The sequence below is a fragment of the Emydura macquarii genome, unplaced genomic scaffold (genome assembly GCF_026122565.2).
Source record: "Emydura macquarii macquarii isolate MOO-44397 ecotype Brisbane River unplaced genomic scaffold, CSIRO-AGI_Emac_v2 contig_1451, whole genome shotgun sequence".
Lineage (NCBI taxonomy): Eukaryota > Metazoa > Chordata > Testudines > Chelidae > Emydura > Emydura macquarii.
In genome coordinates, this window is record NW_027131588.1 from 4,123,077 (window position 1) to 4,138,018 (window position 14,942).

Sequence of the window (14,942 nt, forward strand, 5' to 3'; positions counted from 1 at the left end):
AATTCCTTAAATATTCTCTTACACCTTATCACGTTCACTTGTATAAGGCTTGATTAATCAAATGTGTGTAAATAGTAAGCTGGCTGAAAGACAAAATTAAAACTGAATGTGTTTTTGTGAAACCACTGCAGGTCAAGAGAGTGCTTCACAAAAATATTAAAAGTTGGTTGGTTTTCTTTTCAAAGCTCTCCCACGTGTGTGCCTCTAAAGACCTCTGGGAAGGTCATTTATGCTCTAAAATGTACTCTTTGGAGCTGGGTGAACAGCAAAAGTGGGGTGGAAAAAGTTATTTGCAAAAAGCAACATGTTTTTCCCTCTCACAGTTCAGACCTTCTACAAACCTTCATCTTCACAAATGTCCAATTTGCATCTCCACTAATGCAAGAAGTCACCAAAAACAGCTCTGAGGAAATTAAGAGGACTTCAATTAGAAAAATAGTGCATTAAAAATAATATAGAATTTGAGTACATTTTGTGGAATGAATGCACATTTCATTCAAATTATACAACACTAAGCTTCCCATTAGCACACAGTATGGCCTGTCCACATTTTCCAACACTTCTCAGGTTCTGCAATGTAAAAGTTAACTTTCAAGGAACTCCATTCTCTGCTCCCCATCCTCCCCTCATTATTTATAAAGCAGCTATTGTCACTGTAGCTATGTCTATACCGTACACCACTTTCAGTAGTGGGTAGGATGTGTAGCTACACACTACATTGAAAAGTAAGTTATCTACACAGTGGTGTGTAATGAAAGGCTCGGGAGGCAGGCTGAGCCTTTTCCCAGCAACTCCCCCTTCCTCGAGCCTTTCCACTCTGCTGGAGTCTTTCCCAACAGGGGCAAAAGGCTCCAGCAATGGGTAGCCAAAGCCTTTCCCCACAGAGTTACTAGGACAGACTGGGTCAACCTAAAAGACTGACAGCTGGTATCTGCTACAGTCATTCTGGAACCCACATTGATTATTGAAAGAAATATGCTTTAGTATCAGTCTCTATTAAATGAATAAAAAAACCTTTCAACTATAATAACATCAAGAAAAAGTTTAATTTAGGAATAAAATGCTAACTTTCAAATCAAACAAATTTGTTTCAGTATTGGACTGGCTTTAAATTATAAATTAGCAGCAAAAATCATCAGTCCTCAATGAAGTTCTAAGAGGAAAGTTGAGAGTAGAAGCTGTTTGGGCTTTATAACTCTATACTTTCAGATTAAGTCACTTAAAACTGAAATCAAATTGTCAAATATCTGACCCATAACCTCAGCTGATTATAAAATTTCCCTCTTAAACCTCAATTTTTTTTGTAGTGGCTAATCTGTTCTCCCCCCTCAAAGTGATATTATAATACAGATTACTTTTGATGAGCAGAATTTTAACAACTGTTTACCAAAAATTATGGATGATGCTCTAAGGACACTTAAACACAAAGCACACTTTAAAAATGCCTTTCTGAGATGATATTTAGGACTGTATGGGGAACTCTTTCTTGTGGGCACCTTTCCTATGTGGGCTCTGTGGGTGAGCTCACACACCTATATGCACATAAACACTTTCACCCTAAAATAAGAAAATGGAATGTCTAGGTGTTACATTTTGGAGCTCACCTAGACTGGTAAGCGGTTCTGTCACTGTCTTCCCTCTAACTTTAGATTTGTGCTTTGCAAATACAGTTCAGAGCCCTGACACGAATAGCCAGCCCACAAGCATAAGGTCTCACCCTGGCTGTCACTGGTTTAATTACTCCTTTCAGGGTAATACCAACAGCCCTTCCACTGTGGAGTCTCCCCATATACATTCTCCTTGAGTTCTTAATTACCAGACACTTGAACTGTTCCCCTCTGATTTGTCACCCCTTCCCTCTGAAGGTGTGAAACCAGTCTCCCATGTTGACAGCACACTTTGGCATACATAATCCACACAGTGTGCACACTGGACACCTGCTTGGGATGAAAATAAACAAAGTTTTGTTTAATAAAAAAAACACAGATTCAAAGATGAAATAGTAAGGGAGAGCAAACCTATAGAAATTATGCAGCAAATAAACAAAGATGAAATGTCAGGTGTTACATGTCTGACACTTTCATACTAGGCAAAATCCCTTTTCTAATACAGGTTACCTATTGCTTTATAAACAGTTTCTCAGAGTATCCCTTACCTAGAGGAGGGATCCAGTGTTCATGGACTGTCTCCCACATTGAGACTATCCCTCAGGTTCTTTCTAGATTAAAAAAAACCCTCAGTGTCAGGCCTGCTTTTAAAAGGTTTTTGCCTTTTTTCCTCTTTGACTAGGTTGACTCATGATTATTTGGAATACTGGGCAAATTCTGTCTTGACTTGAGAGCTGGGATGTTCTTTTCAGCTGTCTCGGTGTCTTTCCATTAACTCTAATGGTCCATCATTGTCCTCTTCTGGGCTGGACAATGGATAGTTACTTGAAGCTGGTTTCCTTCGACAAATGACTTGGGAGGTGCCCCTCCTTGCCTGACTGCTTTAAGATGAGGGCAACTTTCTACACAGGCAAATTCACAGCCACAGTCTGTATGCATGTCTCATCACTATCAAGATCAGAACATTATAAGCTTTCCTAAAAGACCTACTCAATACATTTTCATAGTACAGTAGCTTTGTATGCAATCAGTTGATTTAACTGCTGATTTGGGGCATCTTCTGTTCTCCTGTTGGGATCTCCCTGCTTGTCACACTGGGATCTTAGCCAGACCACTCTTTCTTGCAGAACCTTCCTATAAGGCCTTTGGGAAAATCTGCTATGAGGCCTTACCTGGAGCCATGAAACTCAGTCCAATCAAGTTTGAGTTCAGTCATAGTTTGCATTTGCAAGCATCAGCTTGGAAAAGTCCCATTTAAACTATCAATTGTATTTACTTTTAAAGCACATCAAGATGAAACCCATTTAAAATATATAATTGTATATTTATATAAGGTCCATATTCCCATATGAGCTACTCTTATCACAGAAGTCATTTTAGGTCTTCCTCCTATGCTAAGTATAGTCCCAACTCCTGATTCTGAGCACTATGTTAGTTCTCCAGCCTTTCTAGGTTCATTATGAGATGATGTCATTGAGCGTGCTGTCAGGATTTCTTCCACTCTGTATGTTTTTCCTAGGGAATTCTGCAGTAAAGAAGTCTGTCCTTAAAGTATGCCCAAGGCTCCAGGAGAATATGAGGAGGATGATTGATTTTATATTATGATAATGCCAATAGACCCCAGTCAGCAACTACTGCTCCATTTTGCTAGGCACAGTACAAATGAGTAAAGCAAAATAGTTAGTCTCTGTTTCAGAGTTCAGTCTATAATTAAGAAAGATACAACAAGTGGATAATCAGACAATTGAAATTAAGGACAGGTAGATTTGCCTGGTTCTAGGCTAGCCAATGCTATAAGGATGTGATCTGCAGGCACAATATAGGGTGACCAGATATCCCAATTTTATAGAGACAGTCCTGATATTCAAGACTTTGTCTTATATAGACGCCTTTTACGCCCAACTTCTTGTCCTGATTTTTCACATTTGCTGTCTGGTCACCCTAGTACTACAGCAGAAGTAGGTATTAAGAAAGAATTTTAAAAAAATAAGGTAGTGGCTCTGTGAATTTCAACTGCATAAAGATCAGCATAGGAGAAACCAGGGAGGTGTTTGTGGGGAAAGAAATGGGAGATCAAATCTGGCGTCATTAGCAGAGCAGGGATGGGAGTTGACATTGCAATAAGAAATTTAATTTGATAGGTAGAGTGGAGGTAAATAGTTAAGGGTCATATAGGTGCTTAAAAATAAAACACAACAAAAAAGCCTTGTTTGGCTTGTTTGATATAGTGGAGAAGCTATACATAAATGGTGGTCAGAAAGATGGGCCAGGAAGAGGATCCAGATGCATTTTGAATAGACTTGAGGGAAGTGTTCAAAGATATTTCTGAGTCATGGACTTGGTGCTATATCTCTAACTCCTATAAGTCTGTATCTAGTTTTTGATAAAATAGGGTACTGCATTTCATAACTGCCATGAAGTATTCTTGAAGGAGAAATAGTCGGTGAGGTAATATGGGCCTACCTCAATGAGGGCTTTGTAAGTGCTACTGTAATACAAAGTATGTGCTAAGCTCTGTCCACCTACATACAGGAATCTAGAGTACAGCACTATATCATGTTTTAAGAATTCTCCAGTGGGTGGGGTTTAGATCATATTTTATGAACATATACATTGAGCAAGGGACTCAACCTTAGTGCCTAATAGCTCCGGAATCAACTGTTCAGTCAGCTGCTTCTGTCACTCAGAACATAGGGAAAGCCTTAAAGGAACAATTATCCCTTATGGTCCTGATCCAACTCCCATTAAAATCAAATAGTTTTTATTGAATCAAGCACCTAGGAAGCAGACATTCTAGGCCCTGATTCAGCAAAGCATTAAAGTCAATGAGATTTAAGCATGTGCTTTAGTGATGTAGAAATATGTTGCTCAGTTGGGACCCTAGAGAATTGAGGAAACCCAAGATTGAGAAATTAATATGAATATAAACTTTGACATGAGCAGAAGCATCTGAAATTACAATACAACTGACCCTTAAAGAAAAATGAGAATTTTTTTAATTTTCTTTTTTTACAAAAAAAATGAAAAGGGAGAAACAAGAAATGTACAGTTGTGTTGAATCACTGGTTAACCCCATTAATCAGTTGTATCGTTGCTACACTGACTTTTTATTAAATTGGGTCAAAGATTCAGTTGACCATATCCGCAAACTGATTAGGTCTTGATCCTGATTTCCCTGTCCCCTCCGCCCCAGTTTTACCCACTACTACTCCACTGATTTCAGTGGACTTACTCCTGATTTACTGGCTGAGGTGAAACAAGAACACAGGCTTGACTAATTAGTGTGATAAAGTACAGCCATTCCTTTTTGTTTCTATTTTTCATCATTCATTTTCAAACCATTGGAGTTCCTAATTCTAGTGACACCATTTGATTCATAATTGGTAATAGCCAGAGTAAAAAACATGGCATTATACTAATAAGTACTGGTAAATGGCAATTTTTTCTGCTTACCCTATAGCAAAAAATCTCATCACTAACAAGAATCCCATTAAAATGTCTAAAATACAAATGGAAAGGTATGCTAAAACCTAAAGCCACTTTGCACACATTACAATATTACTCTTTCCAAAAGAGAATAGCATGAACCACATTCTGCTCCCATTTGCTCTGCTGTAAAACCACTGGTTTCCATGGAGCTGCTTTGGATCTGCTGCGGTGTCAGTGATGTCAGATCCTGGCTTTCTGGGGAAATTTGATACATGTTCACACTTGAATCATAAGTTGAATTTATGTGACACATTGGACCTCAGTATCTCTTGCGGGAAGTATGTAACTTAATTTTATTATCCTTGGTAATGGATTTCCAAATGACATTCCCACTAATTTTATGACTATCTCTATTTGATAGAGGTTACAGAGATATTTAAACACTCAGGTCCAAATCCCCTTCTCAAGACGCAGCCCAGTTAAGCAGGCTGTTCGCTGGGAGGGTGCACAGAGAAACCCTGTGAGAGGATAATGCTGAGCAGCAGAAGAGCCTGTTTTGGCAGTTAGTGTCAGGGTTGTAGCTGCTGTGTGGGCCTCCATGAGGGGCTTTGGCCAGTGGATCCACAAAGTCACAAGTCCATCATCCAAAGCATAACTCTAGGCTACAGCCCTGGGAGCCTGTGGACCTGTGTTCTGTGGGTGCACAAGGCCTGTACATGACTATGCAGGCTCCCTGCCTTCTCCCCTCCCACACAGCAACACTGCAATGATTTCACCCTGGTCGGGGGCACTCTATTATTCTTCTTTGGGCTGCAGAATTTGGACCAAAGAAAAATCCCCTGACCATAGTTCTGGGAATGTATACCTGACAAGGATTCTTTCCAACACATTCTTTGCTAACTGTGCAAGAAGAAGAATTCTCCCCTTTGACTTGCAGATTGTTGCCAAAGCTTCACATCTGTTTTCAGTCAAAATCTGTGAGGCTTTTTTTAATTGCTGCTAACATTAAAATCCCAGCTTTCCTCCTGTTTATGTCAGTAATGGTTATCTTAAACTGGGAGGCTTGTGAATGTTGATTTAAAAAAATCAAATATTCTTCTAATTTTGAAGTATATGTAGTCACTAAAATAAAATGACAAGAAAATATATGTAACTTAAATTAGAGAGGGAAAAGACCAAATTCATCCCTGGTGCAAGTTGAAGCCAGGTACTGAGTAACTGCACTAATGAGCATGGTAGAAAGCCTGGCTAGATTAGTTATCAATAGAGTACTACACGAGGATGAATTTAACCATTTAGGTGCCAATGCAAGAGTGTTTCCTTTGGTCATGTGCAATCATACCATACATACTGGAGTGCAGGGAAGCTCTCCGCTTGGACTTCCCCCTCCCACTTTAGGAGGGCGCATCATATGCTCCATGGCTAGCTAGCTCCTCAGGTCAACTAGTGGGGAGGGTCTGCCTACTTTTGACTCCTTTCGGGAGGCCTTGCGCCCCAAAGGTTGCTAGGAGGGGAGCAATCTCTATACCTGGGAAAGCAGAGAGACTGCAAGGGCGGCTGGCCCCGCCTCATTAGACCTTACCATACCCAAAGGTTAGCTGTGATCTAGCCCTAGAAAATTAGCAAAATTCTGGGATTGCAGGAGGAACATGCTGATTAAACTGATAAATAACCAGAAAAAACAGCATGCGAAAGATGAGCTATACCTCACCTTATTACTCTTATTTATAAGCCTTTCTTTGGTTCCCCTTATTGTAACATCTCAGTATCTCACAAATATTAATGAATTTACTCTCCCAACATCCCCATGAGATACAGAAGTATTGTTGTCCCCATTTTAGAGGAGAGATTAAGGGCTTGTCTACACTAAAAACTCTACGGCGGCACAGTTGAGCCGTAGCAGCTGCACTGCTGTAGATTTTCAGTGTAGACACTACCTACTCCAATGGGAAGGGTTCTTCCATCGGTATAGTTAATCCACTACCTTGAGAAGCAATAGCTAGGTCAACAGAAGAAGCACTGTCTACATGGGGATGTAGGTCAATTTAACGCCATTCGGGGGGGGGGGGGTGGATTTTTCACACCCTGACTTACTTAGTTAAACAGACCTAATTTTCTAGTGTAGAACAGGCTAAGTGACTTGCCCAAGAATGCAAAAAGTCTCTAATTTGAACTCAAAGTTTGAGTCTTTTGCCCAGTGCCTTCAGCACAAGACCAGCCTTCCTTGAGTGCCCCAGTTTGGTTGCAGCGATGAATAGATTAATCTGGTTATTCTACTTACAATAAGTGAATAATATTTTACAATATGAAACTGACATGGGTGCAATTTTTTAGATGTTCAGTTAATTAAAGAAAAAAAATGAAACCTGAAAGTTCATTCTTTTTGACTTTTTCCCTCTTTGATTCTCTCAGCTAGAAAAATATCTGTGTGGACTAACACCTTTATTTTCTGCCGACCCGCCTCTTAAAATAACATGAAGAAATTTTCTGGCATACTGAAAAAGTTAAACATAATCCCATTACACTGAGCATTTGTTCTCTTGTTTCAGTTACTCATATTAGAGGGCTGGGTTCTATGAATAATGGGAACAGGTATGGCAGGTCTGGTTATAAAAAAGTTTGAGAATTCAACAGAACAAAAAAGTTTTCTTGTATTTTATCTTCTGGGACACAGGCCCTTGCATTGCCTTGTGGCATTTGGTACCTTCATTTCTGATCTCAGCTAAAACTGAGTAAAAATTCTACAAAGCTCAAAAAAATTTCAAATGTGCTTGCTTATTTCCTGTGAACTAGTTCATCCATCCTGAATAATATGCCAGCTGCAATAAAAAAGTTTCTAAGACAAAAAAAAAAAAAGCCTTAGAGACGTATATCAATTGATGAGTTAAGTTTGTGTGTAGTCTGGAAAAAAGTTACTTTATTTTCAGTAAGCAAACCCCAATGTCCTTGTATCAACATTCCATCATGTACTAAAAACATAGCTAATGTTCTTTAACGTTGAACACCAAAAGCTTTTGCTTGAGGTTCGAATGTCTTAACTTAAAGCGATATAAATCTTTGTATTCCTCACATGCAGTGCAGGCCCCAAGGCTGTGAAATTTATTAATGAAGGCTATTGAATATGAAAATCCCTACTCGTAAATACATTTTCCTCTCCTGACACTTCAGTTATTTAGGGCTGAATGTTCACTGTGGTGTATGAGGAAATTCATGTGCAATGCTTGGCATTCCTAGTTTGTTATGCATGATTCCATCCAATCACAGTGAAAACCAGCTCTTAATTCTATTAGGCTATAAATTGCAAATTCCCTTTCAGCTTCTCTGTGTATTAATGTAATATATCAATCAGTTTTTATCATTTATTTACATAGTACATCTTTAATTTATCACATGAAAAGCACTGTGTGTTTGAGCTCACCCAGAAGATGCAAAATATAAGATTTTTAAGGTTGCGTATTGCTTTCCTTATTTTTAAATATGTCAGTAGATTTTGTAGCATCCATATGAGGTACTAATAATATTGGTTTGAGTCAAAATTATATTACAGAAGAATCTCATATGGGAGAGATTAATTCATAGTGTCATTCCAGTGAAATCAATGGAATTACACCCGGGCAGGGGTGTACCAAAATAGAAAGTTATTAAGGTAACTAAGACATCTCTAACTGGAATAGGTAGCAGAGATATTCCCAAAGCTAAACTCTGGATCCAATCCCCACCCCAAAAATATTAGGTGCATTTCCAATCCAGATCCAAATTTTTCTGCTCACTCCCACCATTAATATTTGAACAGAACAGTGGGCATATCTGAAAGGGTGTTCTCCGCTTACTGTGTCCTAGCTACCCTCAGAACCTGGAGTGAAATGACTCTAATGGCTGATAGTTATCTCACAAAAGCTGTATAAATAGACAGGTGAGTAATTTAAATCAGATTTTATGTATTTTGGGAATATTTGCAAAATATAATCCTAACCAAGCATTATTAGCAAGTGACTACCCTAAACTGAATCCAAAACAACACACATTTTCATTAGGTTTAAATTTATTTTTTGTGCTTGCTTAGCTTTTTCCCAAAAGGTGACTTTTTGTTTTACTTGGGACCACCAACCCACTAGACTATCTTAGCTAATATTAATATCTTATATATATATTTCCAGAAATAAACTTAATTAAGATGATGTTAAGGTTAAGAACTGATACCAAGGGGGCAGGGGGAGGGGAGAGAAATCACTCAAGACTGTCATGTCATCTTTAACTGGATGCCTATAGTTTGAAACAGTAGTACATCAAAATACACTACAGAGCTCCTAGTGCACAGTGAGAGTCAACACAGCCAGTTAATTACAGCATGCTAGTGCCCTATAGACTTGATTCCCAGGCTTGTTGCACATTAGACCACTCCTTAGTGACTGGGAGAAACCTGTTCACTACATTGGGTGTGGCAAACACTTACTGGTTGACAGATGATGGATAAAGAGGTGTTTTAAGTATATCTGAAAAGGAGAGTTCCTCTGTAGATGATTGTGTGCTGGCATGGTTGTCAAAGTGACAGATGTGTTTGAGTGAACTAAAACAACACCAGACAGTGAAGTGGGAAAAGAGGAGGGTGAGGGTCTATCCATGGGCTGGCTTATGGCAGGTGGATACTCTTTGAATACTTCTAAGTAGTGATGCAGTGTTCCAAGAATTTTTCCAAGCACCCCATGTAACCCAGCACATTTATATGTAAAGTCTGGTCTCATGTTTGGTGATACATGTTTCTGTTTGCAGGACTCAATTGTGTGTTTTCCTTCCTTCCAACATAATCTTGCTGGGAATGGTAATAATTAACAATAATAGTAATACTTAGCTTTTATATAGCGCTCCTCATCAGCAGATCTCAAAATGTGCTGTTGTGTTTCTTCACCACCTGCCTTAGACCATTTTACATTCAAGCAGGATTGGGGCCTGATCCTTTGAGCTTTATTCACATAAGTAGTCCTGTTGACTTCAAGGGGACCATTAACGCATGTAAGCATTACATGTCTGCATAAGGCTTGCAGGATTGGGATCTTGCTCAGTAATGCTGTAGGAAACACCTACCTGTGTATGCCCGGAGGTATACGTTGGGGAACTGGTTGCCAGACATATGGCAGAGACCTTGAGAAAAAATTCCATGTCATGCACTAGGCCCATGAGTGCTCCATATCTATTATTCATGGCCTGTCTCTGCTCTCTCCAACAAAAATATTAGGATACCTCTCCCAAATCACATGCACAGTGTGAATCTAAACTACTTATTCGTTACCTTGGTTCCAGCTTAGTCCATCCTTTTCTTTAGAAACTGGCTTTTGTTTGTTTTAACCTTTATTACAGTCACACCCTTTTAGGAGGTTCAATGACCCTTCTATCACCTAATCTTATGTGTTTGTACAATGCCTAGGACAATGGGACCCTGATCCTCACTGGGACCTTTATACATTGCCACAACATAAATAATATAAAAAAAAATCCCTTCACTTTTCAGTTTCTTGTATTTTTTTCCATCTTCCTTTTGTTCAGTAACTCAGCCACCTATCCTAATAACAACTCTCAGTTTACACCGAAGAAGGCCTCATCACTAAAGTGTTGCTTCTTTATGCTCAATCTGCCTTTTAAGGAAGTAACCATCTCAAAATGGCTTTTAATTATATAAAAACTTAGATTTCCTTTTTCGTTCTATTTTTTCTTATATTGTACCAAACTTAAACCTCTTTTTTTTTTTTTTTTAGTTTAAATGACCAGATTGATCAAAGCAATTAGACGAAAACTGGATCTCATTTAAAGAAAAGAAAAAAAAAAAGTATTTTGAAAACTCAGGGTGTGCAGGTGTAGGGGTTTAAAGCAACAATAGACCAAAATGCCTGACAGCACTCCAGATTGTTTATACTGTATTCCTTGTATATACCTTGGCCGAGAATTAAACATCACATCTGTTACATATATTAAAAATATAACCACAGGAACAACAACTTTCAGCTTTCACACACCTAGTCCTGACTGAGGTCAGACTGAAAAAAGTTCTCTTACTAGCATCATGTTGTAGTAAGAAGTGAGAGCTTAAGGCCTGTAAAACAGGCTAAGGCCTAAATGGAAAAAGCCAAGTGAACAGAAGTATAAGGGGTCACTCAAGTTAACTGAGACTGGTATAGGAAAGTGCTGATTCTGCAAGGTTGTAAGATTGCCAAAATATTACTAAAATATGTAGTAGGTATAAGAGGTACCAAGATACTAACTCTCTGAAATGACACTTTTATGGGTAGAAATGATACATGGAGTGGCGGTGCCCAAATCCGCCAATCAACAGAAAAAGGTGGTATTAGACTACGTCAGGAGGGTGGCAACTACCTACGTGAAAGGGGGCAGACCAAAAGTGTATGTAACAGTGTATAAAAGAGGGTGTCAGAGGGAATACCGGTGTCCGGTCTAGGGGATAACGGAAAATCCCGCCGTTGGGCCGAGACCATTGTAACGCCGTCTATGCGAAGCTGACCCAGAAATACTCTGTAAGTCATTTCTCATTGTGCCGCACGCAATAAACCTGGCCTGGGCGCCTTCGTTACTCAGCTAATCTGTGGTCGTGTGGACTCATTCGATCGTGAGAGCCATCTCAGTTTCCTGGCCAGAGCTGGGACAGCATCTACAAAGGGACACACGCACGCAGCCTAACTGATAAACATTGGTGACCAACACACCGAGTACCACACATGTCACTCTCACCATTCTGTTGGGCAGAAAGCAAGGAATTCAGGAGGTGGTTGGAAAAGTTAGGAAAGGAATGATGTCACTGTAGATGTCACCACTTATAATGCAGCCTTTTTTTATTGCTCACTGCATCCAACAACAATGGATAAAGATATTTGTCTGATCTTTTGATTAAGATGATCTAGTTAATGTCAATGAACAACTTGATATTACCAACAGCATGTTTTAAATTAGATGTTTTTTAAAAAAACTGGTTGATTCTTTGACTCTTTGCAGGGGGTCACATTTTCAAGATTTTCTGTGCAACCACGAGATTTTTAAAAAATGAAAGCTGATGTTCTCACAATCACATGATTCCAGATTCTGGGGCTTTAAGAAAAACACCAAATATACCAAGACTTACAATAAAACTGTGCAAAGCTGGCAACATTTACTTGCTGTTTCAGTGTTAACACCCTGTGAAATGATTGTGGAAAGTTCATACACCTCTGACAGCTGCTGTTTTAAGCTGTCTGAAGATGCAGGAAAAGAAATTTCCAATATTTCATATTTGAGAGGTTTTCTTTGAAACCAGAACTGTTAGGCTATTTAGTTTCTGAATAGTAGTGGGGGAAATATAAACCTCCATCAAGCCCCAGTGCAGCACCAGTGTGAACAGTGGACAAGAAGAAAGAGGGGAGCAATATTTATCATCCGTGTGATAATGTTTAATTTGCCTTTGCAACAAACCAGAACTCTTCTCACATAGTTCGCTATCTTTCAGTTCTTGCATCACACCTAGTAATGACAACTGGTTGAAGAAAGGCAAAGAATTACCCAGGTACTTCAAAGTCTATATTTATCCCTGCATTTCTGGTTACATGAAACATGGGTGCAGTTTAGTATCACCTGGATGTATCACAGGTGGGTGAAGAAAACAAACAATTGACACCTTAAATGCCTTGTAAACTACAGTTCTTAAAGTGAAATAAAAAGTGCTAAACAGACAATTAAGAACTAGTCTTAATTTAGGGTGGGATTTTCAAAAATGCCTACATACATTAGGAACACAAATCCCATTGACTTTCAGTGGGATTTATACTCCTAATCACTTAGGTTAGGTACTTTTGAAAATCCCACCCTACCTCTCATCTCTGTAGTATCTGGAGTCATATTAAAGTTAACACTATTAACCAACTGTCTGACAACAGTCCACCATTAAAATAAGAAAACCGTTAAATAAGAAATACTGGATTTGATAGTTATGTGAAACCGCGATTTAAAAAATGCAAGTCAAATGCTGGATCTGAAGCAAAATAACTAGTTAATACATAAGCATTGCCCTAGAGAAGTTGGTATCTTAGGCTCAGTATCCTCAGGAACAGCAAGTGAGGGCTAGTGTTATGGAAATGTATTGTTAAGTCACAGAACATTACAGCTTCTGCTACCCAAATATATCTGATGTAAAAATATTTGAGGGGTGGGGGTTGACCACTCATTACAGGATGGTTTGCCTATGGCATGTTGCTGCAACCTCTGAGTAATGCTTTTTATATTCTATATAATAAGCAAATGGATGGAACTAGCATGGGCCAAGTTATCGGTGGTATAATTGCATCCAAATGAACTCAATGGTGGTGTTTTGCAATGTCACTTACAATTAATCACGCTGTATATAAACATATGTAATTTGGCTGTTCTTGTTCCTTTTTCCTGTAACCGCTGTTTAGTTGTCTGTCCTTGGATTACGAGCTCCTTAGGCCAAAGATTGTCCTTGAATTTTTGAAAAGTGCAGGAATATTGTAGGTGCTGCAGTAAATGAATAAATCATAATAATGAGTTCACAACTGCAATTTCTGAAGATTGTTTTTCTAAATACAATAGCTATCCTAAGAATGAAATGTCCACATTAAATATTTGGCAAGATCTTCAAATCACTGGAGCCATGGTAATTTATACCAGCTGAGGATCTGGCTCTATTTCTTTCTTTTACTTACTTTTCTTTTGTAGACCTAGGTTGTAATAACCAATATAACTTTTTTCTTCTGATCTGAACTGAATATGCTGTGTTTTGTTTAAAATTTTATTAGTGAGAATATTAAAAAAAAGTACTTACTCAACAAAAAGAACATGTGTATATGTTTAAGATTTATACTAAACAACCCATCTACACCAACACAATTACACCACATTTAAATGATTAAATACGACCAGACCTAGAACGCTGGAACTGAACCTTGAATTTTGTAGAGAATCAGATTGAGAGCTGTGTTCTTCTGTTTAACACCCATCACTGTAAAATAGAACTGATCCAGCATACTAGATCCTAGCCCCTTCAAATTTTGGGGAATTTAGTTAGATTTAAATGGAGATCTTCCCTTTTCTTCTAAGAAATGCCAGTCTATCATAAAACATTTTCCTTATACAGGATTATAAAATGAGCTATGCAGTTGATATCCATGTGCTTGAATGTATGTGAGAGAAACTAAGGTCACTTGTGAGAAAGGGACCAATGTGTCCTGTTAAGCAGCAGATACAATAAAAAGCATAGTTCATAGGCAGGAGTGCATAGACTTTCGTGACTAACTTGTTAGATATAAATTGTGATGCCCTTAAGCTAAAGTACAGTAACTACTAGTTACACACCCTGTTTTTTTTAACTTCTTATATATAAAAGATGTAACATGATTTTTTGTGTGTGTTAGTTTTGGCACTTATTTGTTTAACATTCTTCCTTTCAAGATTTATCAACTGCACTAAGTTTGTTGATACCTGTGGGAAATAAATTTAGTCCAGCTATAAAAATATTTCCATGCTAGTACACATTTATCTTTCTTTCTAGGTATTTCTACCACATATATCACTCTGCTATGCAACAATAAAAGAGAAATGCTATGTATATTTGTATCTTATTCTGGATACTTTTGTATCAGCACTGGTTGCTAATTTCCTTTCTGAACCTTGTCATCTGATGACAGAATTATAATTTCTATAATCCTGACCCCATGTTATATGACTAGGGTCAGGATCGGTCTGTAATCAGCACTCCAGTGTGTCACCCCTTAATTACAGAGACTACCCCATGACTCACTAAGGATATAATCCTATGCCATTGAAGTTAGTGAAAATTTTGCCGCTGACTTCAGTCAGGCTAGAAGTGACTGATATGTATACAGTCTTACCATGCCAACTAACATATTGGTT

General features: G+C 38.4%; 1 protein-coding gene across 1 annotated transcript in view; it reads right to left on the bottom strand.

Annotated features, from left to right (window-relative positions):
* MPDZ (multiple PDZ domain crumbs cell polarity complex component) overlaps positions 1 to 14,942 on the bottom strand; it is a 270,908-nt gene that overhangs the window by 66,763 nt on the left and 189,203 nt on the right. Inside the window, exon 49 of the mRNA XM_067553100.1 lies at positions 342 to 403. Coding sequence (XP_067409201.1) covers positions 376 to 403 — 28 coding nt within the window. The 3' untranslated portion in view covers positions 342 to 375. The remainder of the gene's footprint in view (positions 1 to 341; positions 404 to 14,942) is intronic.